The sequence below is a fragment of the Cololabis saira genome, chromosome 16 (assembly GCF_033807715.1).
Source record: "Cololabis saira isolate AMF1-May2022 chromosome 16, fColSai1.1, whole genome shotgun sequence".
NCBI lineage: Eukaryota > Metazoa > Chordata > Actinopteri > Beloniformes > Belonidae > Cololabis > Cololabis saira.
Genome location: NC_084602.1, coordinates 16,039,201 through 16,063,617, shown reverse-complemented (window position 1 = coordinate 16,063,617; position 24,417 = coordinate 16,039,201). Strand labels below are relative to the sequence as shown.

General features: G+C 44.5%; 1 protein-coding gene across 2 annotated transcripts in view; it reads left to right on the top strand.

Moving 5' to 3' along the window:
- sptb (spectrin, beta, erythrocytic) overlaps positions 1-24,417 on the top strand; it is a 53,818-nt gene that overhangs the window by 3,272 nt on the left and 26,129 nt on the right. Inside the window, exons 2-11 of one of the 2 annotated variants that reach the window (XM_061744306.1) lie at positions 2,310-2,595; positions 17,709-17,860; positions 18,030-18,203; positions 20,235-20,332; positions 21,147-21,227; positions 21,355-21,470; positions 21,553-21,665; positions 22,580-22,767; positions 22,858-22,975; positions 23,283-23,441. In XM_061744306.1, the coding sequence (XP_061600290.1) occupies positions 2,448-2,595; positions 17,709-17,860; positions 18,030-18,203; positions 20,235-20,332; positions 21,147-21,227; positions 21,355-21,470; positions 21,553-21,665; positions 22,580-22,767; positions 22,858-22,975; positions 23,283-23,441 (1,347 nt within the window). In that variant the 5' untranslated portion in view covers positions 2,310-2,447. Of the gene's footprint in view, positions 1-2,309; positions 2,596-9,959; positions 10,531-17,708; positions 17,861-18,029; positions 18,204-20,234; positions 20,333-21,146; positions 21,228-21,354; positions 21,471-21,552; positions 21,666-22,579; positions 22,768-22,857; positions 22,976-23,282; positions 23,442-24,417 lie in introns of those variants that run through there. The other variant, XM_061744305.1, reaches the window with a different exon arrangement.

The following is a 24,417-nucleotide window of genomic DNA, read 5'->3' as shown; positions in this document are numbered from 1 at the left end:
TCCGAGGGCTTCTACTGAAACTACACACCATACCAGAGGGACGCATTAATGCCTCATAACTGTACATAAGTACCGTTCAGATGTTTTCCACCACTGTGGAATATGTTTAAGTACAGTAATCTATAATTTATAGCATCATCATCAGCTTTCGGTCTCTCAAGAACAACACAACTTAGACTTCCCCATCCCCGTCTAGGCCGCGGTTTTTCTTAACAATCCCCACCTAAAGGGGCACAACAGCACAGACGAGGACAATATTTCAAACTACACGAGGCGCATCATTCAAAAGAAGGCGGTTTTATGACGTGCCCCCCCACCCCTTGTTTCTTGTGTGACATGATAAGAGAGCTATGTTGGACTCCGATAGAGCTATCAGAGTGGCTACCCTTCAACCCGCCATTCCACGCAAGTGAATACACAGACCCACCGGACGGACGCCGTTGCACACGGGAGCGCACACAAAATGGAGATTATTATAGGTAGGAAGGGGCAGAAGAGGTGGGGGAGCGCGTTAAGAAGTTGCTGAAGTTATATTTGGGTCACGTCTGAGATCTTATAAGAAGCATGATTTGCTAAAAGTTGAATTCTGGTGCCGTCTCTTCAAAGTTGAATGTAAAATCCCAAAAACTGAGACTGCAGAGCGTGTTTCTGTAGGACTGGACTGACTCTTGGAACAGTTATGATTTAATGCATCATCCCCACAGGTGCATCTATTTCTCATCAATGATTAAACGCAGTGAGATAAACTTTGTTGATTTCTGACTTTCTTTAAGGTCTGACCTGCTAGTACTGATCTAGATTAATTTTAAACTAGCCCGCCATACACTTACGCTTCGCAAACCTTCTTTCCTGCCCTTCCCAGATTCAAAATGTACCGAACCAATTGCAGGGGGATGGAGGAGGTTTGCGTGATGACTCATACAGAAAGTCCAAGTCACTGCAAAAACAACCCCTCTAGAAATATGCTTTTTATTTCTATATCCAGTGAAATTGTCTGATATTAAGCAAAAATATCACAGCTAGCAGGGTAAGAAAAATGTTCTTGACAAGAATAAGTAAAACTAGCACAATAATCTAGCTGCTAGATAAAAAGACCAATTATAGACCAATTATCCTGTATTCTTGTCTATCCGAAGACACGGGTTCCGGTTTCCGGGTCTTGGGATTGTGACTGAAATAGTTAAGATTATAATAACAACCACTTTATTCGTCAGTATACATGACACACTGAAATGTTACCTCTGCTTTTAACCCATCACTATTGGGGCGGCAGTAGCTCAGGTGGTAGAGCGGGTCGTCCAATGATCGGAAGATCATTGTCCAGCAAACTGTCCCAGTTTGCTGTCGTAGTGTCCTTGGGCAAGACACCTTACCCACCTTGCCCCGTGTGAATGTGTTTGAATGTGTATGAATGTTGGTGGTGTTCGGAGGGGCCGTTTGGCGCGATATGGCAGCCATGCTTCCGTCAGTCTGCCCCAGGGCAGCTGTGGCTACAAAATGTAGCTTACCACCACTGGTGAGAATGTCTATGAATGAATAATGATCTCTGTAAAGCGCTCTGGGTGCCTTGAAGGGTGCTATATAAAATCCAAGTCATTACTATTTACACTAGTAGCAGTGGGCTGCCTTTGTTCTAGCACCCAGGGAGCAATTAGGGTTAAGGGCCTTGCTCATGGAGCCAAGGAGGTATATTTTGGTTGCCATCTTCGGGGCTTGAACCTGGGTCCTTGAGACCCAAGCCCACCTTCTGTAACCACTAGACTACCACTCCCTAAAATACAAGCGCCCAACGTGGGGCTCGAGCCCACGACCCTGAGATTAAGAGTCTCATGCTCTACCGACTGCTAGCCAGGCATTATAGGGAGGCCATAAGGCCGTCATCAATGAATACATTCAGGAGAATTACAAAATCCTGCTGATTGTTTTTATTGTGAGATCTGGCACCCCTCGCTACTATTCAAAACAACCTAGATGGCTGAAACACTACGTACAAAACCTTTGATCAGCAACTTTTTTATAGCAAACATAATTTCGTCAGATCTTTTGTCAGATTTCAGGAAAAGATGAAAGCTAGCAGGGGCTGCAGGCCTCATGCTTTACTGGCTTTGTTTCAACATTCAGTGACTTCATCCGGGTGATCCGGTTTAAAGTCTAAATTTTGTTTGTTTTGGTTTTGTTATTTTCATCTAACATGTTGCCACAATTGCTTTATTTGCTATTCTTTACTGACTTTTCTCAAATATGTTGAACAAAACAGCCCAGATTTTCGTAGGTTGAGCTCACAGCGCTCCATCTCCCTTCTCTTCCAGACGATCTTCAGTATTCACCATCCATCCCGCCATTTCTGACCCAATCATCGACCTCCATCTTGGCTCCGAGCACCTGAGGACGCCAGCTGCCGTCCCGTCCCGCCTCCCCCCACCTGCCCGCCACCCGAGGCCACCGCCATGACTTCCACCACGGACTTTGACAACGTGGAGATCACGCAGCAGTACAGCCACATCAACACCCGCTTCGACCTCACCGAGGAGGAGCTAGACAACGACAACAGCTCCGCCAGGCTGTTTGAGCGCTCGCGCATCAAGGCCCTCGCAGGTGAGCGCCTGCATAGCAAACAGGCCGGGTCCTCTGTGGCAGATTCTTGAGATGACTGTCTTTTTAGAAGCGTGGGAAGGGCAGAGAGGGCGAACTATAAAGGGAGAGCATATGCGAGCGTTTCGGCAGGGTTGAACGAGCACGTGGATGAAACACTGGCTGTAAGAACATTTATAAAAAAAAAGATTTGTCCCACAGGTTTGGATTTGATTTTGCTCCAAAGCCTGCCGCAGGGGCGCTCGCGTGTTTGATCTCTCTCTTTTTGTGTGTGGATGTTTGTCGTTGCGTCACACACCCCGGGGCAGCTGAGCCTCGACACCAGTCCACACCCTCTGCTAGGAACCCGGGATCACTTACGCATTCTCCGAATGTCTGTTTAGGCTGACCGATCTGGACAGCTGCCCTGTCCGTCCGTCCGTCTGCCTCCCATTGCCCCGATCTCTGGCATTTCTGGCCAGGGGCACCACTAGGGGATGAAAATAATCTTTACAGGGCCCCCAACACAGCAGCAAACATTTTTGATGCTAGTTTACATACAATTATGCATTTAATGGTATTTTTTACTATCATTACCATATTTGTGGAAGAAGAACAACATGACAAGTGACATGTACAGTAGAGGAGGAACTGAGCACTCTGAATCCTGTCTGTGACAAACCGCCATGCTGATCCAGTCGGACTGAACCAGTTTACATAAAAAGAGAGCGTTGATGTTCCCAAAACCAAATCAAGTTATTGTTACCAGGACATTGAAAATCAAACATTTGTGATTATATTATGGGCCCCTAGGAACCATCTACCCCCCTCTTTTTCAGCGCCCCAGTTTCTGGCTAAGCTGTTGAGCCGTGACCCGGTTGAGGGCCGGCTGCTTGAAGTGGACTGGGTGGGTTTAAAATAGCAGCGTTTCTGTGGTGGAGGGACGTGTGAAAACAGAAAAAGTTTGATTTAACATTTAAAGCTCAAAATTGAGGTCCTTATAGTTTATATTTGTCTGAAGTTGTCCAAACACAGTTTGATGGGGAAATAGATGAACAGACTTTATAAAGCTGGTACAGCAAATATGCTTCACTTGTATCCTCGACCCGTTGCTTTGCTCTGCACTGGTCAGATTGTCTGGGTTTGGGTTTTTTTCCCACGCTGAGGGACATCGGCGTGTCCGTATCTCGTCCTGTGAGACTTCTCTTCAAAACGAAGAAGAAGAAGATCTCAACTTCCGACATGGACAGAAATGTCTTTAACTTTGGACAAATTAATGCGACCGCCGCTACCGCTGTTGCAGAAAGAGTCAACAGAGGAAAGAGCCAGTGGACGATCGTTTAAATGATTATTTAAACTCCTTATGTAATAATGATTAAGTAGTGTTGCAGTAACAGCGGGACACTAAAGTTAGATCACTTTAGGTTGATTGACGATGTCACATCCAGCTCTGCTGCAGACGTGCAAATGCAAAAAAATTCGGTGCTAAACTGCATCATAGACACGTCTGAAGACCGCCATGTGAAAGCGCTAAACAGTTTTTGTTTTTACAGGTTTTTCTTTGCGATATTAAGGTTTTGAGCAAAACCTTTAGTGGTAATAGTTCTGTTTTCTACGGAAATAACTATTAACATTTGTTACTGCTGTGAAGCAGAATCACCGGCGGTGAATTATCACTGAATGTTGAATTCAACACCAGAAAAGTGCATGTATGTGTCCGCTATTTTGATAACACTGAGACAAAGTTACTCCTGGTGCATGTACGCCCAAAAGGCACCGAATCATCCGGCCCAGGTAGTTAACCGGCACCTCCGTAACAATACGGGCTAAAATATAATTGGCATTTGTTTATGGAATATCTCCACACGAATGTAGTTAAATTATACATCTTTGACCAGATATTTATCTAAAACTTGGTATTTAATGAAGTAAAACTCTTCACTGGAAATGATGGTGTGGTCACACCCGAAATACACACCAACTTGATGAAATTTACTCTGAAAGTGCAACTTTTAAACTACATGGTGTTAAAATAAGACTGATCACAATCAACACTGACAAATTAACACCGGTGGATTTGTGTACTTGAACCTGATATTGATCTTAAGCTGGAAAATTTAATTTAATTCAGTTTTATTTATATATTTATATATTACAAAACAAGTGGTTCTTTCCAGAGAACCAGACCCCCAAGTAATTATTACATGAACATAACATAAACACTGGCAGGTAAAAAACTCCCCTAGTGGGAAGGAAAACCTTAAGCAAAACAGTGGCAGGAAAACTCCTGCTGAAGACCAGTTGGGCAGAGCAAGAAAAGAGAGAACAGACAGAGAGGATGAAGAGAGAGAGGAGAGTCGCACTGTCAAAGGTACAAAGGACATGATATATTAGTATTAACTATCCGTGAGCAGGAGAACTAAGAGTTTTATGTACATATGACTGATACATGGTTAGTTGATGGACTACAGAGTCCACTATAGACAGATCTAGACAGCAGATCTAGTACTAGCAGAAAGTCGAATTGTTGCCTTAATCCAGGGACGGACTGGGACTAAAAAACGGCCCTGGACTTTGACTAGGCCCGGCCCAAAGCAATCGGGGCGTGGAAACTCAACAACAATAACGCCTGGCATGAGTGTAGCAATACTTAATTGTGGCTCATGATACTATACCATCCAAATTATAGCAATAGCACTGATGTTGACTAGATGTGTTAAGAGCATAGTATTCTAGTTTAACTTGAATACTCTCACATAGAAATTAAGGTCTCACTGCAGTCCCTCTGGTTGAACCAATACAAAACAGGTATCTGAAATACACAACACTGTATGAGTTATGATAAATCACAATGTAATGAGGGTATAAATATACAGTTTAACTTGAATACTCATATAGAAATGAAGGTTGAATGTTAACCTAAAAAAACAAACCAGCAATGCCATTTTTCTCAATGTTTAGGGATAAGGAGTTTCTTCAACAGGTCACTTTTTCTGCAACTCTGTCATTGTCAATAGAATAGAATAGTAGACTTTATTAATCTCCCAGAGATTAATAATCAAGGGACATGAGGATGTCTTTCTCTGTGGTCATAAGCATGGTGTTCTTGTGACTGTGTGCTCCCCCCTCACAAAAGAAAAACAGAGAAACATATTTTCTCATGAACAAATTTAATTGTCTGAAAGATGGTTCAAATGTTATTGCATTGCCCAAAAAATATGTTGTTTTGTTACTTGGAAAATTTTAAATATGTTTTGTTGGTGAGAAAATATGTTTCTCTATTTTTCTTATTTTTGTGAGGGAGGATATATATTGTTTTTCGGCACTACCTTGTTCTCTATAGCTGATACAACATGAATTACTCCTATGTGGAATCAATAAAGTTCTTATTTTTGCCATCTGAGAAAATTAAATATATTATATTTGGTGCCTAACTGTTTCCAACAATCTTTTTCATGTGGGAAGTCAGGATGACATTCCCTTCATCCAAATGCACTTTTGTTCTTATTCTACCAAAGTCTATGTTGTGCACCTTTTTGATCGATTTCTTTTTACGTTTTGAAGATAATTTTAAAAATAAAACCGTGTTAAACTTTAGCCAAAACGAGGCGTAGTTAAATAGAAAAACACAAAAAAACTCCCACAGGGAACTCAGAACTTCTTCACAAATAACTTAAAAATCACAGAGAGGAAAAAAAAACACCAGCAAACTAACAAACAAAGCAACAAAGCTCAGAGTTAACAAAACGAACCAGCAATGACTCGCAGCCGCTCCTTAACTTCTCCTCCTGATTGAGCTGACGGGCTGCAGGTGGTTTAAGGATGATTTATGGTTCTGCATTAAATCGACGCAGAGCCTACGGCGTAGGTCCGCGGAGACGCGCGCCGTACGTTGTGCGTCGCCGCGTAACCTACGGCGTAGGCTCTGCGTCGATTTAACGCGGAACCATAAATCAGGCTTCACAGCGCGACTGTCCGCCACGCAGCTCCTCGCCACGGCGACTCCGCGCTCATACATTTAATAAATTTATAAAGCCCATATATTTATAAAGCCCCGCCTGGCCGAGCCCTAACACTGTGGCCGGCCGCCGGCCGTCCTGGACTACCGGCCGTTCTGTGATTCTCCAGATCACACAGATCACACAACCCACGTTTAGCCGAGCTACTGACGCCCCAGAACTTCCTTCTGGAAGTGACGACACCACGAAAGCCAGAATATCAACACAGTAGGAGAAGAAGAAGAAGATGAACAACAAAAAACTAACCGGACGCAAACGCAAAAGTGTGTGTGGCGCCACCTAGTATCGCGGAGTTGAAAGCACCTCACTCAATAATCAATTGTCTTCTCGCGCATGTATACTTGGATTTCTCTGAAACTCCAGTTTAATGTTGCTTAGCTAGATTGTTGCCATTAGCTTGATTTAGATATGCATGTACCTGTAACCACACTGACTGAGGTGATTAGAAAGGGGGGACTACAGGTCAGCATGCAGCTCCTGAAGCTCTGGCCTGCAACATGCACAGAGCAAGAGAAAGAGGAGGGGGCAGACCAGCACAACAAACTACACGAACAATGGAGAACAATTATGGTTACTATAATAGTAACTCAGAAATGAAAGAGAAGGAGGGTGATGGGCACCGCTCACTGGATCATGTTGGTGTCCCCCTAAAGCGTAGCTCTATAGCAGTATATCTACTATGAAGCTATGTTTAAAACGACCTGCTCTAGTCTCGTCCTGCAGCTGCATCTATGACTACCTGCCCTAACACACTAGAGTTTACACTAACTATAGGCTTTACTAAACAGAAATATTTTAAATTTGGTTTTAAAGGTGGAGGTGGTGTCAGCCTCCTTAACCCAGATTGTTAGTTGGTTCCATAGTAATGGTGCCTGGTACCAGAAGGCCCGTCCTCCAAATCTACATTTGGATACTCTACGAACTACGAGTAAACCTGCACTCTGAGAGCGGAGAGCTCTGCCAGGAACATAAGGCGCTATCAGGTCTTGCAAATATCGCGGAGCTAAGCCGTATTGGGCTTTATACGCAAGGAATAACATTTTGAATTGGATTCTGAATTTTACGGGTAGCCAATGGAGTGAAGCTAACACTGGAGAGACGTGGTCTCTCCTGCTGATTCCTGTCAGCACTCGCGCTGCTGCATTTTGGATCAGCTGGAGCCTATTCAGCAAATTACTTGGACATCCTGCTAATAACACATTACAGTAAAAGTACAGTAAAAACTGTTTTACAAATCTGATTTATATCCTGTTTAAACCACAAATCCTGATCAAAACAACACCAAGACTTCTCACAGTTGCACTGGAGGCCATCGCAACACCATCTAGTCCCTTCCTAAAATGCTTTGGACCAAAAATAATAACTCTGTTTTATTAGTGGACATCAGTACTTGATGTCCCTGAGACATGCCTGACGTTTGGCTAACGGTTCTGTTTCCGTGAAAAGACACGAGTATATTCTTTTTAGCTTGGTCTGAACTTTCAGCCAGTGGTTCAGTGGGCCATCGCTGATCCACCGCCTGTACGGATCTGAACCCACGGTTTTATATTTTGTTATTATTTTTATTTCACCTCACAGGATTATTTCTTTTACTGCCAGTTTCAGTTTTCGTTAACTTTGATGACTGTTTCAGCAGCGGTTGACCCCCCTCTTGGGGGGCTGGTGGGTCCTGCTGACACTGGCCGCATTTACATGGTTGTGTTTTCTCCTGGGCATCTGCTCTGAGTTGAGTCACAATTTCAACCCAACATGCAGAAACTGAGCCTGGGATAGAAACTATATGTCTGTAATATTTGTTTAAAAAAACAAACAAACTCAAAAATCCTGCAGAACACTGATTAAACCCAGCCGACGACTGGTCCCTAGAGTCGACACTTTCCTTAATAGATTTAGTCACAGTTTATATAACTGCATGTGATCATAAATCAAAGACATGTACTGGGCCCACATCGGTTATTTTTATGGCCAATGCTGAATCCTGTTATTTTATTTTATAGATGAGCTCGGCTGATGGTTAATTTACGATACAGATTCTTTTGACATCATTGAAAAAAATTGCTTCAATTTAAACTAATTTTAGCCCATTAAATGTCAATTTAAATAAATTATTACTATTTTTATGAACAAAACAAAACAAAGTTATTTTCCATATAATACATGTTGGTTGGGGGATTTTATTTATTTATTTATGTATTTATTTATTTATTGTTTAAAGCTCATTCATAAATATAGCAACGTTTAGTAACAGCATTGATTTTGATGCTTGTTAGTTTGTTCCAGTGTCACATTTAAAAGTTACCACTGTTTTGGGATGTTAGAGGAACAAAAAGTGTTGTTTTTTATTCTTTTCATAACAGTGACATCGTGTAACATGATGATTCGCAATACATTTGTTTGTCCTCGAATTACCTAAAAAGAAAAACTGCAAGGACAAAAGTCCCTGATGACGTCCCGAGGGTCGACTGCCGATGTGTTTGCCTGCTTGTCAACTTAAAATTCTTGAATAAACAGCCAATAATCATTGCCGGTTAAAGGCTGTAGCTCTGTAATAAATGTCTCACCTGTCTTGAACCCATCACTGACGGATCCGACTACCAGTGATGGGTTTTATCCTCCTCGATGTCTGGACGCCAGAATGGTTTCCCGCCCGTCCAGGATATCTACCTGGCATGCTTCCCGCCACTTCCCTCCCCGTCTCTTCCTGTTTCTTTTAGTGAAGGGGGCCTCGGTGAGTGCTGGTCGGTGAAATTGTGTTAGAGCGCTGCCGCGCTGATGTTCCTGTAATGCAATCAGTGTTTTCTGTCAGGCAGTGAAAGGGAGCGGGCGAGACCGGGGGAGTGGGGGCCGGGGGGGTGATGTATGGCTTGTGAAGTATGAAACCGTTCAGAAGTACATTCAGAAGAACCAGTTTAAGTTAGGAAATAGATGTATTACTTTGATATACATAAGTACCTGAATAAATCACAAGTGTGCTTGTTGTTGGCTTCATGTTCGGTGATGTCACGAGTGTGTGGGAGAGTTTGGCGGAGGGAGGGAGTCGCAGGAACGAGTGTGTGTACTGAGACATATTGTATGCATGGATGGGACTCGAGGAAGCACTCTGAACTGAGGCGACGGCTGCCTGGAAGTGGAGGCAGAGCATCCACACGGTAACGGCGAGGAGAGAGTGAGAAGGGAAGAGGAAGGAGGGAAGGAGGGAGGGAGGAGGGATGGAGGGAGGGAGGGGGCAGGAGTGAAAGTGAGAGGGAACAGGAAAGGAGGACAGAGAGCCAAGAGACAGGGAAAGAAGAGGAGTGCCAAGCTCCTCGGCGGCTCCAGAGGCGGTGCGTTGCCGTGGTGGTTGCCGTGGTGGTTGCCGTGGAGGGTCGTTAGGGAGGGGTGGAGATGAGCAGCCCCTGCCTGCTGCGCGCTGCCCCCGTCAGCCAACCCCGGCTCCGAGAGGTCAAGCTCAGCGTGAAGGCCGGCGGCAGGGAGGCTGGAGCCCTGCGGAGCGGCGGCGGAGGGGCCAGGGAGGCCCCCGGGCGGCCCTGCACCCCGGCCGAGAAGGAGGCCCAGTCCCGGGTCGGCGCGGGCAGCAGCCGGAGCAGGAGCACCCCTCCGGTCCACCGGGCCCAGCGGCCCCCCGACGCCCGGAGGACGGCCAGGGGAGGCGGCGCCCGGCAGCCGGGGCCGGAGCACCACCCGGAGAGGAATGGCACCGTCCTGCACGTCCCGCTGGCCGCCGCCGCCAGGGTCTCCCCGTTCTCCTCCTCGTCCTCCTCGTCCTCCACCTGCACCCCCAGACGTCCGCGGCCCTCCCACCTCCCCGCCCCCCTCGTCTCCTCCTCCTCCTCCTCCTCCTCCCTGGCCCGGAGCATGAAGCGAGCGCGCTGGCTGAGTTACAGCACCTCCAACATCTGCTTCAACTCCGTCCTGGACGGACGCTTCAGGCAGCTGCAAGGTACCGGGACCTCCTCCGTGCACGTGTGCGTGTTTGAGCCAGTTTGAGCGAGTTTGTCCATCTCCTGTGATTGACACCTTATCCCGCCATGCCCCTCCCTCCCCCGGCGATGCTGTAATGAAAGTCTGAAGTTGTTTTTTTTTTTTAATCCTGCAGCAACAAAATGTGAACATCAGTGCTTCTTTTATTAGATATATTTACTGGTTATTTATTTATTTATTTTTAGCAAGCTGTGCTTTTGTGCTCCAGTTGTTCACTGGATTTGGTCTTGAATAATTAATTTGGAAACTCCTAAAGAGATTGTAATGTTTCTCCCTCTTAAACCATTCTTTGCTTGCTCCTGTCTTTCATAATTTTTTAAAATCTAAATAAACACATTGAGCCTCCTAACGTCACCAGTCATCCATACGGCCTCTACCTTACAGAAACTGCAAACAAAAGAGGAAATCATCAGTCTTTTCTGTTCCTACACTCCCTTCTCCTTAAATGATGGTGTTGGCTGGGCAGAAAACAAAAAAAAAAGAGGGGGGGGAAATCAATTTCTCTGACGGTTTAACTTCTCCCTGCCTGTGTTATTAAGGTTTTAAGAGAGAGGTCTGCCGTCACGGTGGATTTTTCTGAGCTTGCACTATGCTATCCAACTCCCTGTTGACAGGAGTGCATTAGTGAGAGGAAGAAAATGGAGGAGGCGATGCAGGAGCAGAGAGGGGAAATGGGCCTTTTTGTTTTTTTTTCTTTTCTTTTCTTTTCTCCCCCCCCCTCCTCTACATTTCAAGTATCGACTGATGCCGAGGGTTTGCGGAGGCAACCGATACTGGGAGCTGCGAACTTCTGGAGCTCTCCCAAATTAGAGAAGTGTCATGGGACGTGCCAAAGTGCATCGATCCGCCGACCTCTTCTCATGAAATCTTACTTTGCATCGTATTTATCAGCTCTTTCGGAGCATCAAGTTGGACAGAACGACCTGCTTCTACTAATTAAAGAAAAACTAGTTTTTACAGTATTGATTTGGGCAGTTTTCTCTTTTGAAATTTGACATGATTTTGTTTTTCAGCTTCTTGCAGAACAAAAAACACCCCGCCGCCCCCCGAGGTCAACCGTGAGGTTTTTCTTCACGTGCTGCTGTTTTAATTATCTTAATGCTCCGTTTGACTTAAATTAACCTTGGCAGCATCAAATGCACATTAATCTGGTGTCAGGCGGCTTCGCTGTTCCTCCGTTTACGGACGACATCCCACTTTTCACCGGGAGGAATGTGTGCAAACGTGTTTCCTTGTCCGGTGGGATCCTTTCCCGGGGGTCGCGGCGTCGTTCGCGGCCGCCCGAGGGGCCGGAGACGGCTCTGGCGGGTGATCTGGGAGAGACTGGACTACATCCAGTAAGCACTGACTGTGGGGGGAAAATAAAAAAAGAAGAAGAAGAAGAAGAAGACAGCATACAGGGAAAATCCATCAGTATGAATAAGTCATGGGATTTTCACCGGAGTCAAAGAGGGGATGAGAGATTACCCAGTAAAAGCATGTGAAACAGAGGAATGTTTAGTAAAGGCCGTGCGACATACAGGACGAAGAAAGCTGGGAAGTTGACACGGCACGGGAGCGGTCCGGTCAGGACCGGGGGAAAAGCCGTAAAGATGTAGAATAAGTTACAGCATGGCTGCCGCTCTCATGTGGGATGTTTAATTAATGCAGAAAAAGCTACAACGACAACTTCTGTTCTGCATCAAGAACAATCAGACGTGAAGTTTCTCCGTACAGCTCGGCCTCTCCCGGGAAACTAACGTATATATATATATATATACATTTATATATTCGGTTTAAGTGCCAGTCTCACTGCAGTTGATCTAAAAATCCACACTCCTGGACGAGAATTGCTGTCCTGCAACTTCACAGCTTGGGGCAAGACTTGTGCCCAGTAAATACACATTTGCTCAGCTTAATTAGCCGCTCCGCCGCTCCACTCCTTTTGGTCTGGTTGGTGATGTTAGAAATGTTAGATGTTGTTTTTGCCTGTGATGCTGAAGCGAGCCGTTATGCAAGGAGCTGGTAAAAGGCAGGAAGGATTTCTTGAGCTCTGCTGACTCTCTTGCGGATCATTTGAGGGAGTTATGATGGATTATCTATGATGGAAAGCAGTTTGCTCGGTGACCTCCTGTCCCTCCCCGACTCAGGCGTTGCTCAGTGATCTTTTCCTGCTTTATAAATGAGTTTATTGATCCTCCTGGCATCCCTGGCATTGATGCTGCTCCCCCAGCGGACCTCAGCATAGTAAATGGCATTGGCTATCACAGTCTGGTATTTAACAGCACACTAACTACAGTCTGCAGAAGAAGAGCCAGCTTCTCCTTGTTCTTGATGACAGACACGAGTAGTTGTGTCTCTATAGTAATGTGTACCTAATGTTTTCATTCAGTGACTGGTCCGGACTGCAGGCGGGCCAGTTGAGCACCCGCTCTTTTTTACTACAGATTGTTGTAGTGAATGTGGTTTGGCATTGTGTTGCTGAAATAAGTAAAGCTTTTCCTGAAACAGATGTTTCCTGGTTGGCAGGATATTTCCTGCCAAACTCCTTCCACCTTGCTGCTGGATAATATTTCTTCTCTTTTATCTTGAACACGCAGCATCCTTGACTTCCAAAGACCCTTAAACGTTGATTTTATTAGACTACGAGACCATTTTCTATTTGAATGGATTTCGTTATTGTTATCTTGTTAACGATTTCCACTGCAAAATCATTCAATCTCATCTGAGGATTTGAAGATCTTCATTATTTCCGTAGATAAGTGAAGGACTTGCATCACAACACCTGGAACAAAAGCTGGTGTAAGCATTGTGCAACAAACCCACTGATATCCCAGTTGTAACTTAATCTCGTATCACTAGTCCTGATGATAATATTTGATCTTTTGCAGCCGTGTAAAAACCACAAATGGGACTTCAGGATTTAACAGAGCTTACTGTTTCCAAAGCGGGCGGAGAGCTTTGTTTACACAGAGCCGTTGTGATACCGAGCTTGTTGGATTACTCATCTGCAGGATGCTCAGCAGGATGTATTCAGACAGTAGCACCCCCACCTCCACCTCCCTCTACGCTGTCCAGTTGCAGCATAAATGGCCAGGAGCATCCACGCGTCCCTTCTGGAGGCCTCATGTTGTGAAATGATACGGCGAAGCGGCGTACACGTTTGGAGGATGCACTTTCATCGCCCCCTCTCACTGCCTCTGCTGTACAAAAATCCCCCTGACACTCCACATGGTTCAGGGAGGATTTTGCTCAGGCTTTTTTCATTTTTCCTGTTTTCTCCGTCCATTGGTGCATCTGCTGGAGCTTCGAGTTATTTGCATGTTTTAATCGCCATTACTTTTTCATGATGCGATAATCCGTGTGGATGTGGCAGAGCCGTGTCTGCCGTTATTCTGCTGGGGGGGCAGAGCAGAGCGAAGCATGATTTATTTACTGTACCCTGCTGCATCATGTCATTTAAATACAGTAACTCTTGATTTTCTCCTTGTTCATGATGCCAGTGGATGCTGGGTAGTCTGTAGCAGCAGGGGACACTCTGTGGGCGATGTGTCTCGTTCCTAGCCACTTGCCAGGTTTTTCCTCTGTCCAGACTGCATGTATTAACCTCTGTCTCACCTTTATTTCCCCCCCCTTTACCTACAATTTACTTTCTCTTAACCCACACACCTATAACTCCCTCTGCTTTCCCGTTTCCTCTTCTTCCTTTGTTCCTTCCTCTTGCCGTTCCTCGCTTGTTCTCCACGGCCTCAGAGTCTGAATCATTTATTGTGTCATTACAGATGCAGCCCTTTGCACTCGCGTGTAGTGCACACTCATATTTGGGTTCGGGGATAAACAGGGCATTTTGCAGCAGGGAGACCGAGGGGAAGTCATGTGACGAAACACTGGGGCGATTTTTAAACTTAGAGATGCTGCGTGTGCGTGACTTAAAGGGGACCTATTATGGCATCTAATACCTATTTTAAACAGGCCTTGAATGCCTTAAAAACAAGCTTTTGATTGTTTTTGCTAAATAAATTAGAAATTCAGCCTCTGAGCCATGTCTTTATCTTCCCATTCTCTAACCTCATTATCTAAGCGGGATTCTGAGTGGGCGGGGAGGTTATGTGGCTCTGTGCTGATTGGCTGCCTGAATGACGCGATACACCGCTACGAAAAAATGGCGGAAGCTCCGGCCGGCGGAGTTAGTTGTGGGCGTGGTTTCACGCATCGGAGGCCAAACTATGTAAATGTAAATGGCTGAGGGGAGACCACTTTATATATGTTAAAGCAAGAGAAAACGTGTTTTTCATAATAGGTCCCCTTTAATGTGTTCATGCAGTTGGAAGGCATTGTCCTTCTGTTCTCATAATTGCAATACAGCTCTCTAGAAGAAATATAGTACACCTTAATAATAATTTTTAATTATGAGACATTATTTGTTGACTTTAAAGGAACGTTGTGTTGCAATACTACTCCACACCACACAGGGGCAGCATATTACGAGAAAAGTCATATCCCTTGTTCAATGGTACTGACACATTTCCAGCTCTGAGACATCTTTCTTTCCTGCATTGTTTAATATTTACAGCTTATTGGGAGAAAGAAACACCACCGTTGACCCTCGTTTATCCATTTGTTGTTCCTTTGATCGGTGAAGGTGCTGGTCGCCGTTCAAAAGTCCACTTGCTCTCAGTGCTTCTGGTTCAGCCATCTGTTGGCTCAACGGGTGGCTGGTGTGCACCGTACACGGCGAATCCCTGGCATCACTTGGATCTCATTCATGTTCTGTGGAAAGCGAGGAGGCGTGGTCGACTCATGACAACCGCATCCAGGCAGTGGATGAAAACGTTTAGCTTATGCAAATGGGCGACCAATAATAAGAGGTTGTTCTCTAGTGGAAGTAGATATTGCTCTCTACGTCATTGCTTTACAGGAAGTTTGTCTTTATTCTTGTTGCTTTAGTGGTTGTATATCAGCATGTGTGAAAGCTTCCCTCTGCATTAAAAACCATTAAGGAGAAGCTGTGGCACGTTTCCCACTTCTTTGTTAGGTCAAGCATCAAAAACTCAGCGAGGAATGAGGCTTGAAGGGAGGTGGCCGAGGTTTAGAGCAAAGATCTGCAAGGGTTATGAAGTTCAACTTATCTGATTGTATTTATGTGTTATAGCAAAACAGCAAAGCTGAAATAAACCCTGGATGTGGCTGTAACGTCAGATGTTTAAACATAAACAAGTGCACGCCTGTATGCGACAAAATAGGGGAAGTGACGTGAAATGCGGTGAAGTGCACACGCAGCCCTCCCACTACATGATTAGTCACCCAAATGGTCAGCCCCACTTTTGTCACGAAAACACATGAGAGAAAGGATGTTTAATGTGTGTAAAGAGCAGTTGTTTATTTAAGAATGGACCAAGAGACTTGGGAAACATCCGCACAAACGGTCTTTGCTGTGATTAGTTCAGAACAAAAATAAAAGCGAAGGCAACGGTTGTGTTTGCTTCAGAGAGCAGCCGGCCAGTTTGTGATGGATGCAGCTCAAAATTAATTGGACTGACTAGTGGAAAGCCTTGCTGTATTTGCAGTGTCTCCTTCATAGACAGTAGAAATACCTGAACAACGAATCAGTGACGTCACCAGTTCTTTCAGCAGATCCACGCTGACGGACCTGCAGAGCTGCCAGCGGACATTTACAGCTAAATATCCCGTTTTGGATGTAGTTCTGTGGCAAAATCAGATATGGCTGCTGTGTTTAGGCGTTGCTGGGTTAGTAGAAACTAATGATGTGTGGATCAATACTGAAATATAGATACTACCGATAGCAGATCTGTATGCTCTAAAATCGATTCTCAAATGAAAATAGCGATACTTTTGATACTTCAGTCATTTGTGGTAATGTATCATTAACAGGAATACGGTGGAAAGTAACTAAACTAGTCAGATTTTGTGTAAATGACACGCTGCTGGACATGCTCCCTACTTTTTTTTTTCATTTTCATTTTTATAGTAGTTCTTATTTTTGTTTATTATTCTCTTATTTATTTTAATGGTTTTATTATTTACTTAGGATCTTTTTTTAGTGATGGAAACAGCTCAAGCGCATAGCTCTGCTATATTGTAAATGAGGCCAACACCTCAGTATACTTCTGACTTTAACTGGGGACATTAGGTGTTTTTACACAATGTATCGGTATCGAAACGGTATTGCCGATACCAGCCTGAATTTTACTCAATATCGGATCAGAAAGGAAATCGGTGGTATTGAACATCACTAGTAGAAACTGTTGGATGCGGTAAGTCTGGTGGGATGACGGTGACCGATGAGGGAGTGATGACGTCTAGCCATTGGCTGAGCCAGCTGTCAATCAAAAGGACATGCCACATCTTAGAAATTAATTATTGCTTTATATAAACTCCCCTGATGGGGTGCAAAAACAATTCACCCCCTTCAAAGTTGTCATTGGTGTGAAAATCAAACAATTGAGGCCAAAACGGTTTTTCAAACCAGGCTGTAAATATGTTTGTTTCTGCTCTAAAGTTGGTCATTTTAACGTGGGAATCAATGGAGATGGGCCTTCTTTCCAGCCTCCTGGTGGTCAGTGCAGGAACTGCAATTGTTTTTTCGTTACGCATCAACTTCAATCTGGAAGTTAGATGGTTCCTGCTCTGTCCTCATAGTGACATCAGCTCTTTCCTAGCTTTTTCATTGGCTGTAGCTCAAGTGAGGATACCCCCCTGAAGGCTCCAGAAAGCATGCAGGAATTTCTAGCTGTGGTTTGCTGGCTAGCATGGTTCACATCCAACAGAGGTGTCCAATTCTGGTCCTCGAAGGCACCTGTCCTCGATGCGTTAGATGTTTGGCCTAAAGCTGCGACACTCAACATGATCGACACATGAATGACTTTCAGAGTGGATGGAGTTGAAGTTATTTCCTCCAAAAACCAGCAAAAGTAAAGGTCAAACTTTTCACCAAGGTTTGATTTCAGCTCTGCTCATGTGCTGTAACTCCTGCCAGTTTCAGCCGTCAGGCTCCCAGATGTCCACCGTTTTTGAGGTGCCGTTGTGCAAGACGCGAACCAGCAGCAGCAGCTCCAGCGGTGGTGTTGCTCTGCAGCTGTGAGGACTGTGCATTATTGATGGAGCTCATGTTCTTTCTCGACTTTGTGCCCTCATCAGATGAACGTGAAGCAGTTCAAAAGAAGACCTTTACAAAATGGGTCAACTCAATCCTTTCCCGAGTCGGCTGTCGCATCTCTGACCTGTACCTGGACCTGCGGGACGGCCGCATGCTCATTAAACTGTTGGAAGTCCTGTCCGGCGAGCGACTGGTAGGAAACGCTTGTGTCCCCTCCTTTCATTCATCATCCGCCCCTTTTTTATCTTTATTTTAAATTACATTACATTTACATAAATCCTGACTCTCCTGTCTTTTGTCTTGTTTTTGTTCCTCGTCTGTCTCGTCCATGCTTTGATTTTTATGCCTTGTGTCCTCCGTAGCCGAAACCCACTAAAGGCAGGATGCGAATCCACTGTTTGGAAAATGTGGACAAAGCGCTGCAGTTCCTCAAGGAGCAGAGGGTCCACCTGGAGAACATGGGCTCCCACGACATCGTCGACGGCAATCATCGCCTCATCCTCGGGCTCATTTGGACCATCATTCTGCGTTTCCAGGTAATTTGAGGGATTGCCGTAGGTGCAGAAATCGCCTTTTTAACATCAGTTATACCACAATTTCTGGTCCAAAAACAAGTACTTCAGTTTTGTTTTTGTTCAACTGAAGAAATTGTGACATTGTAATGTAAAGCTGTGTGTTGTCCGTACAGTTATGGTAGCTTATCTTGTTGAACTAGAGGAAGCGTGTAGATGTTACGTAGGAGGGGCCCCAGGATGGAACCTTGGGGAGCGCCAGGTGTCATTTTCATCAATTCTGATGTAAAGTTACCTACTGACACAAAGTAGTCCCCGTCCTTTAAGTAAGACTCATACTAGTCAAGTATTGTGCCACAAAGTCCGACCTAATTCCCCAGCCGCTCTAGTAATATACCGTGGTCAATGGTGTCAAATGCTGCACTGAGGTCCAATAATACCGGTACAGTGGTTCTTCCGCAGTCTGTATTCATGTGGATGTCATACCATCAACTTCTGCTTATCTGGTTTAGTGTCACAGTGGCTGCAACCAAAGCAGGGAGGCCCTGACAGTGTTATTTAGCATGTGTGCCAATATATTCTAAATTGAATACATGAGATACGTGAGCTTTAATATTTGATGCCTGCAAAAGAGCATTAGTATTGCTGTGGTGTATGTGTTTTTGTTTAATGCAGGTATAAATGTATGCAAACTAAGCATAAAAAACAGCATAATGTATACTCTGAGGACAGCGACGTTATTTTCCAGATTTAGTGAACATGATGTCAGGGCAAATTAGACTTGACTCGTTACTGTGCAATAATAACCAACGGAATAATAGTAAACACAGCACTGAGAGATGAAATCCTCTACTAGGGGTGAAAATGATCCTAGTCTACATTAAAAAAAACAAACATCAGGGGCTCGACTTTTCCTGATGTTCCAACTTTCCAGCACATTTTGTGTAAGTAAAATTTAGTGTATTTGCTAAAAAGGGATGAAACGGCAGCAGTCACATGCCTCTGTGCTGGCAGATGTACTCAGGTGCCATATGAATTCATCTAAACGAGCTTTGATTTAATTTCACATGCAAAGATAAGAAGGAGAAGACAGACCGACCCAGTTTTTATGTTCAAGCTAACAATGTCACTTCAAATCGACATGACTCATTCAAACTATTATTTTTATTAATGCTACTTTTCTCTTTTTCTGGGTTGTCTGGCCTTTAGAAACATCTCTATTATTATTCTTTTTTAAGTATGGATTGCTACATATTTTAACTTTACAGGTGATATAAGCAGTGCGGGTCAACTACTTTAATTTTGTGCTACTTCATAAATGTAAACATAACTAATTTGATTCGGCCTGCAGCTTCTGGTTATGTCTCCACTTCGATTTTCCATGTTGGTCCGTTTTTGTTTTCTTCTATTCCTGAAAATGTTGCCTTCAGGTCCCGGCCGTCATCATCTACTAGAAATGCCCTTTCATCTCCATATTTTTATTTTTCATTTGACAGCAGCGTTGTTATTTTTAGACACGATGGTTCAAATGATGCTGAATTACTCAGTCAAAGGAAACGGGGAAGAAAGGCGGTCGGCTCGTCCTGTTTGAGTCTTTCCGTCTGCGTGAACCGAGCAGAACCAAAGCCGGCTAAATTTAGCGCTCTCTCTCTCTCTCTCTCTCTCTCTCTCTCTCTCTCTCTCTCTCTCTCTCTCTCTCTCTCTCTCTCTCTCTCTCTCTCTCTCTCTCTCTCTCTCTCTCTCTCTCAGGGCCTGTCTCTCAGATCACATCACTGCTCTAATTACTCGCTCTCTGTGTGGGAAAATAAGAACTTCACTCTTTACCCTCCCACTTTTATATCCACCATTTAATCCCACCGAGATCCGGTCTAATTATAACATTAACGATGCTTCACGTCAGAGTAGTTTTGTTTCACACAAAGCAAAAGGGTCAGTATGTTCAACATCTGGTGCGTCCAGTCAGCGACATGCTCGTCCTTAGGTTGTGTTTTATTTGTGTGTCTTTCCATAAAATTAAAATAAAAAACATCAGCTGTGCTCTGTTTTGTTGTTCAGATCCAGGACATCATCGTGGAAACGGGCCAGGCGGACCAGAAGCAGACGCGCTCGGCTAAAGATGCTCTTCTTCTGTGGTGTCAGATGAAAACTGCAGGGTAAGTGCTTTCTGTGACCTTCGGGCCTCGCCGAGCAGCTGTAAACACCCTGCGGGAGTAATTATGTGAATTTGCAACCCGGCGTCGGTCTGTCAGTGGAAATGCTCCGACTCTTGGCTTCCAGGGCCGGCTCCGGTGAATCGTCACAAGAATTTATTGTGTTTCTGACTTCAAATGCACATTTTTATGCTTGAAACCAGGTTTCAACCATAAACGCTGAAGGACCAGCAGGACTGGTCACAAAAAGCTCTTTATCAGGGGGGCGTGGTCCTCCAACCAGATCCATCCCCAGTCCCAAACACGCACAAGTGTCCCTTGGCACGACACGCTCGTGGTACCAGTCACAAGTCTAAATAAAGCAACTCTTTAATACCTGAGATCTGAAATAATACTTTTTTTTAAATCATCATTATTGGAAGTGTTTACACTGAAAAACATCCCCAATATTGTCTTTAATATTTTCTCTATAATATTTTTTTGTATTGTCGTGAATACCTCAGATAATTTTAGATAGATAGTCAGATAATAGTCAGATAATTTTTTTTTACTTTATTTTTTTCATGGTGTAAAACATATTTTATTGTGAGGGTGATACCATGTGATATATGATACATCCGCTATAAGAAAACTGCCTTTTACGCAAGTGAATAGGCATGGTAGGAATATTTTGTCTTCTTTAAGCAGCAGAACAAACTATTGGATGGGCTTGAAAACACCTGCAAGAAACTTGTTCAATGATTAGTTATAAAAGAAAGGCAAGCGGTTCGCGGGTTTCAAACCTCTGCAGAAACGTGTCCTCTTCGCTGTTTCCCAGGTACCCCAGCGTCAGCATCACAAACTTCACAACCAGCTGGAAAGACGGCATGGCCTTCAACGCCCTCATACACAAACACCGGTAAGAGAGTGACAGGAATCCACATTTAGCACCTCTGAAGTCTGGAAACACTGGAAACTGCTTATTGTCTCGTTTCCTCCATCTCTCCCTCTGTCGCAACTCTTCTGCTCTGGCGTTTGTCTTCTAGGCCAGATCTGGTGGACTATAGCAAGCTGAAGAGGTCCAATCCCACCCACAACCTCCAGAATGCCTTCAATGTGGCGGAGCAGAAGCTCGGTGTGACCAAGCTGCTGGACCCGGAAGGTAAGCACAGAGAAGAACAGGCCGCGGGACAGCAGAGCTCTCCGGTCGGCCGTGACCGACTCGTTTCCTTCTCGCTTCACAGATGTCTTCACGGAGAACCCAGACGAGAAGTCCATCATCACGTACGTCGTGGCGTTTTACCACTACTTCTCCAAGATGAAGCAGCTCGCTGTGGAAGGAAAGAGGGTCGGCAAGGTGAGACGGAGACGCGGCGCGCATTAGGAATGGGCGATATTTTACCGTTCACGATATACCGTCAAAAAAACTCCCCACGGTAAGAATTTGTCATCTCGCGGTAAAAACGATAAATTCCCGTTGATGATGTTTTTGTGTAACAAACATGGCGGAAGGCGGATCTGAGAGTGAGGAGCTCGTTGTTAAACGAGGCTCCAGCTCCGTTATCTGGAACTGGTTTGGATTTAAAAAGAGTGACGAGGAGCAAACATCGTCTATTATATGCAGAGTCTGCAAAAAAACAGTGAGTGCAAAGGTTGGCAATACATATATATATATATAACATATTATTATAACAGCTGCTGCTGAAGTCTCCACCAGAGTGTAGGGCTACAAAAGACAATGGAATAAATTGTTTCAAATGTTTTATCTTTATTTTTAAAGAAAAATAGCAAACAAATTTCCCTATTGGGAATGAAGTGCAATTGAAAGATACTGTAAATCCTCCTTGAGTTTAGTAAAGTGACAACATTTACAATTTTCTTGACCAAACAAAGATGACTAGACGAGCTCTGTCTGTAATGCAAAGCTGCAAAAAAGGAAAATCGATTTTCCGATTTTCCTTTTTTTAACATCGATTGTGATTAATAAATCCGATTTAGATTTAAAATCGATTAATCGCACAGCCCTACCAGAGTGGTGTAATAATTGGTGTAGTTTAGTAGCATTTAGTATTCTTTTAGAGCAGTGTTTTGGGGGTTCCAAAGACTGAATTGTTGAATTGGTATTTTTTTTATCTTCATTTTTATCGTTATCGGGATAAATGCCAGAAATTATCGTGATACATTTTTTAGTCCATACCGCCCATCCCTAGCGCGCATGTACCGGTCCGACGAGACCGGTTCCCTCCTTCATCTCTGCCCTCCTGCCTCCAGGTTCTGGATAACGCCATCGAGACGGAGAGGATGATCGACAAGTACGAGACGCTGGCGTCGGACCTGCTGACGTGGATCGAGCAGACCATCATCGTGCTGAACAACCGGAAACTGGCCAACTCCCTGACCGGCGTGCAGCAGCAGCTTCAGGCCTTCAACACGTACCGCACCGTGGAGAAGCCGCCCAAGTGAGCTCCTCACTTCACATTTGGGGTTTTTGTCTCGGCGTGGGGGTGGGGAGCCGCGCGAGGCTGAACCGTGACCTCCGTGTCTCTCAGGTTCCAGGAGAAAGGCAACCTCGAGGTGCTGCTCTTCACCATCCAGAGCCGCATGAGGGCCAACAACCAGAGGGTTTACACGCCGAAAGAGGGAGCGCTGGTTTCAGACATCAACAGGGTGAGATGAGGTCCAGAGACGACCTCAAACTTAAAGTAGAAGCCTGACTTACAAAATAAAATAACTGTACTCAGTCTACGGCATCCTTTAAATAAAAGATGTGAGAAGTCCTACAGTTCAGAAGGTACAGAACCAAAATAAATACTTGAAGTTTGAGAGCGGCTCCACATGCGCAAGCAGCTGCCCTGCAGCATCCAGGTGTTTCCACACCTTCCATTGGTTTTGTGGGAGCAAACAGAAGGGAGCCGCTAATGAGTGATGTTAAAGAGACCAGGTAGCGAGGAAGCTTCTCATCTCCCGCCTGCAGGCCTGGGAGCGTCTGGAGAGGGCGGAGCACGAGCGGGAGCGCGTCCTCAGAGACGAGCTGATCCGGCAGGAGAAGCTGGAGCAGGTGGCGCGGAGGTTCGACAGGAAGGCCGCCATGAGGGAGACCTGGATGCAGGAGAACCAGAGGCTTGTGTCTCAGGTGAGTCCGCAGCCCGGGTGACCGTAGGGCTGGGCGATATATCCAGATTTTAATATATATCAATATATTTTCAAACGCGATATGGTACGAGACAATATCGTTTATATCGATATTTTATTTTTTTATTTTTTTTTAATGATTTTGATATAGCTTATTTTGTGACAAATTGACTTGAATGTTTTATTTGAGATTTGCACAAATGTTTTGTTATTTGCACAACTGTCAACCTCAGTGGAAAAGTCTGCCTGTTACTGTCTACATTGTATTAATTGCACAGTGTATTTTAATTTAATTGTTATGCAGGAAAGGGATTTGTTTTATTTTATTCAAGAAGCATTTTTATTCTATATATGCAGGCAGTTCATTTTTATTTCATTTGTTTTATACATTTTGATATTGTGCAGACCTCTGTTAATAAAGGTACCTGTGTGACATTTGGCACGAGGCTTTGTATTAAAACTGACTGTTTTTTTAAGGGTTTGGCTCGGAAAAAAATGAAGCTAACAGAGATGCTATGCTATAATGCTTTGGGGGAAACCCCAATTATGTCACAGAAAAAATATCGATATATATCGAGTATCGCCATTCAGCTAGAAAATATCGAGATATGACTTTTGGTCCATGTCGCCCAGCCCTAGGTGACGGAGGCGCAGGCGTCTTTGTTTTGGTGCTGAGGGGGTTCGTTTTTCAGCAGCTAACAGCAAATATGCAAATATACAGAGACGGGTTCCTTAACTATCACTCAGGACGGATGTCCAACCCTTTTAGTGGATGGTGAGGAGCGTTGGCATTCGTTAGAGATCAAAACAGCGCGAATCGAAGACGTTGTTAGTCCTGGGGGGGGGGGCAAAATAAATTAATGTCAACTTCAAAAATGCCATTCCACTGAACTGAGATTCACATTCAGATTAGGACGACTTTATTAATCTCTTTGGGAGTTTCGCTCGGGGAAATTGACAAGTTGAGTGTCAAGGTG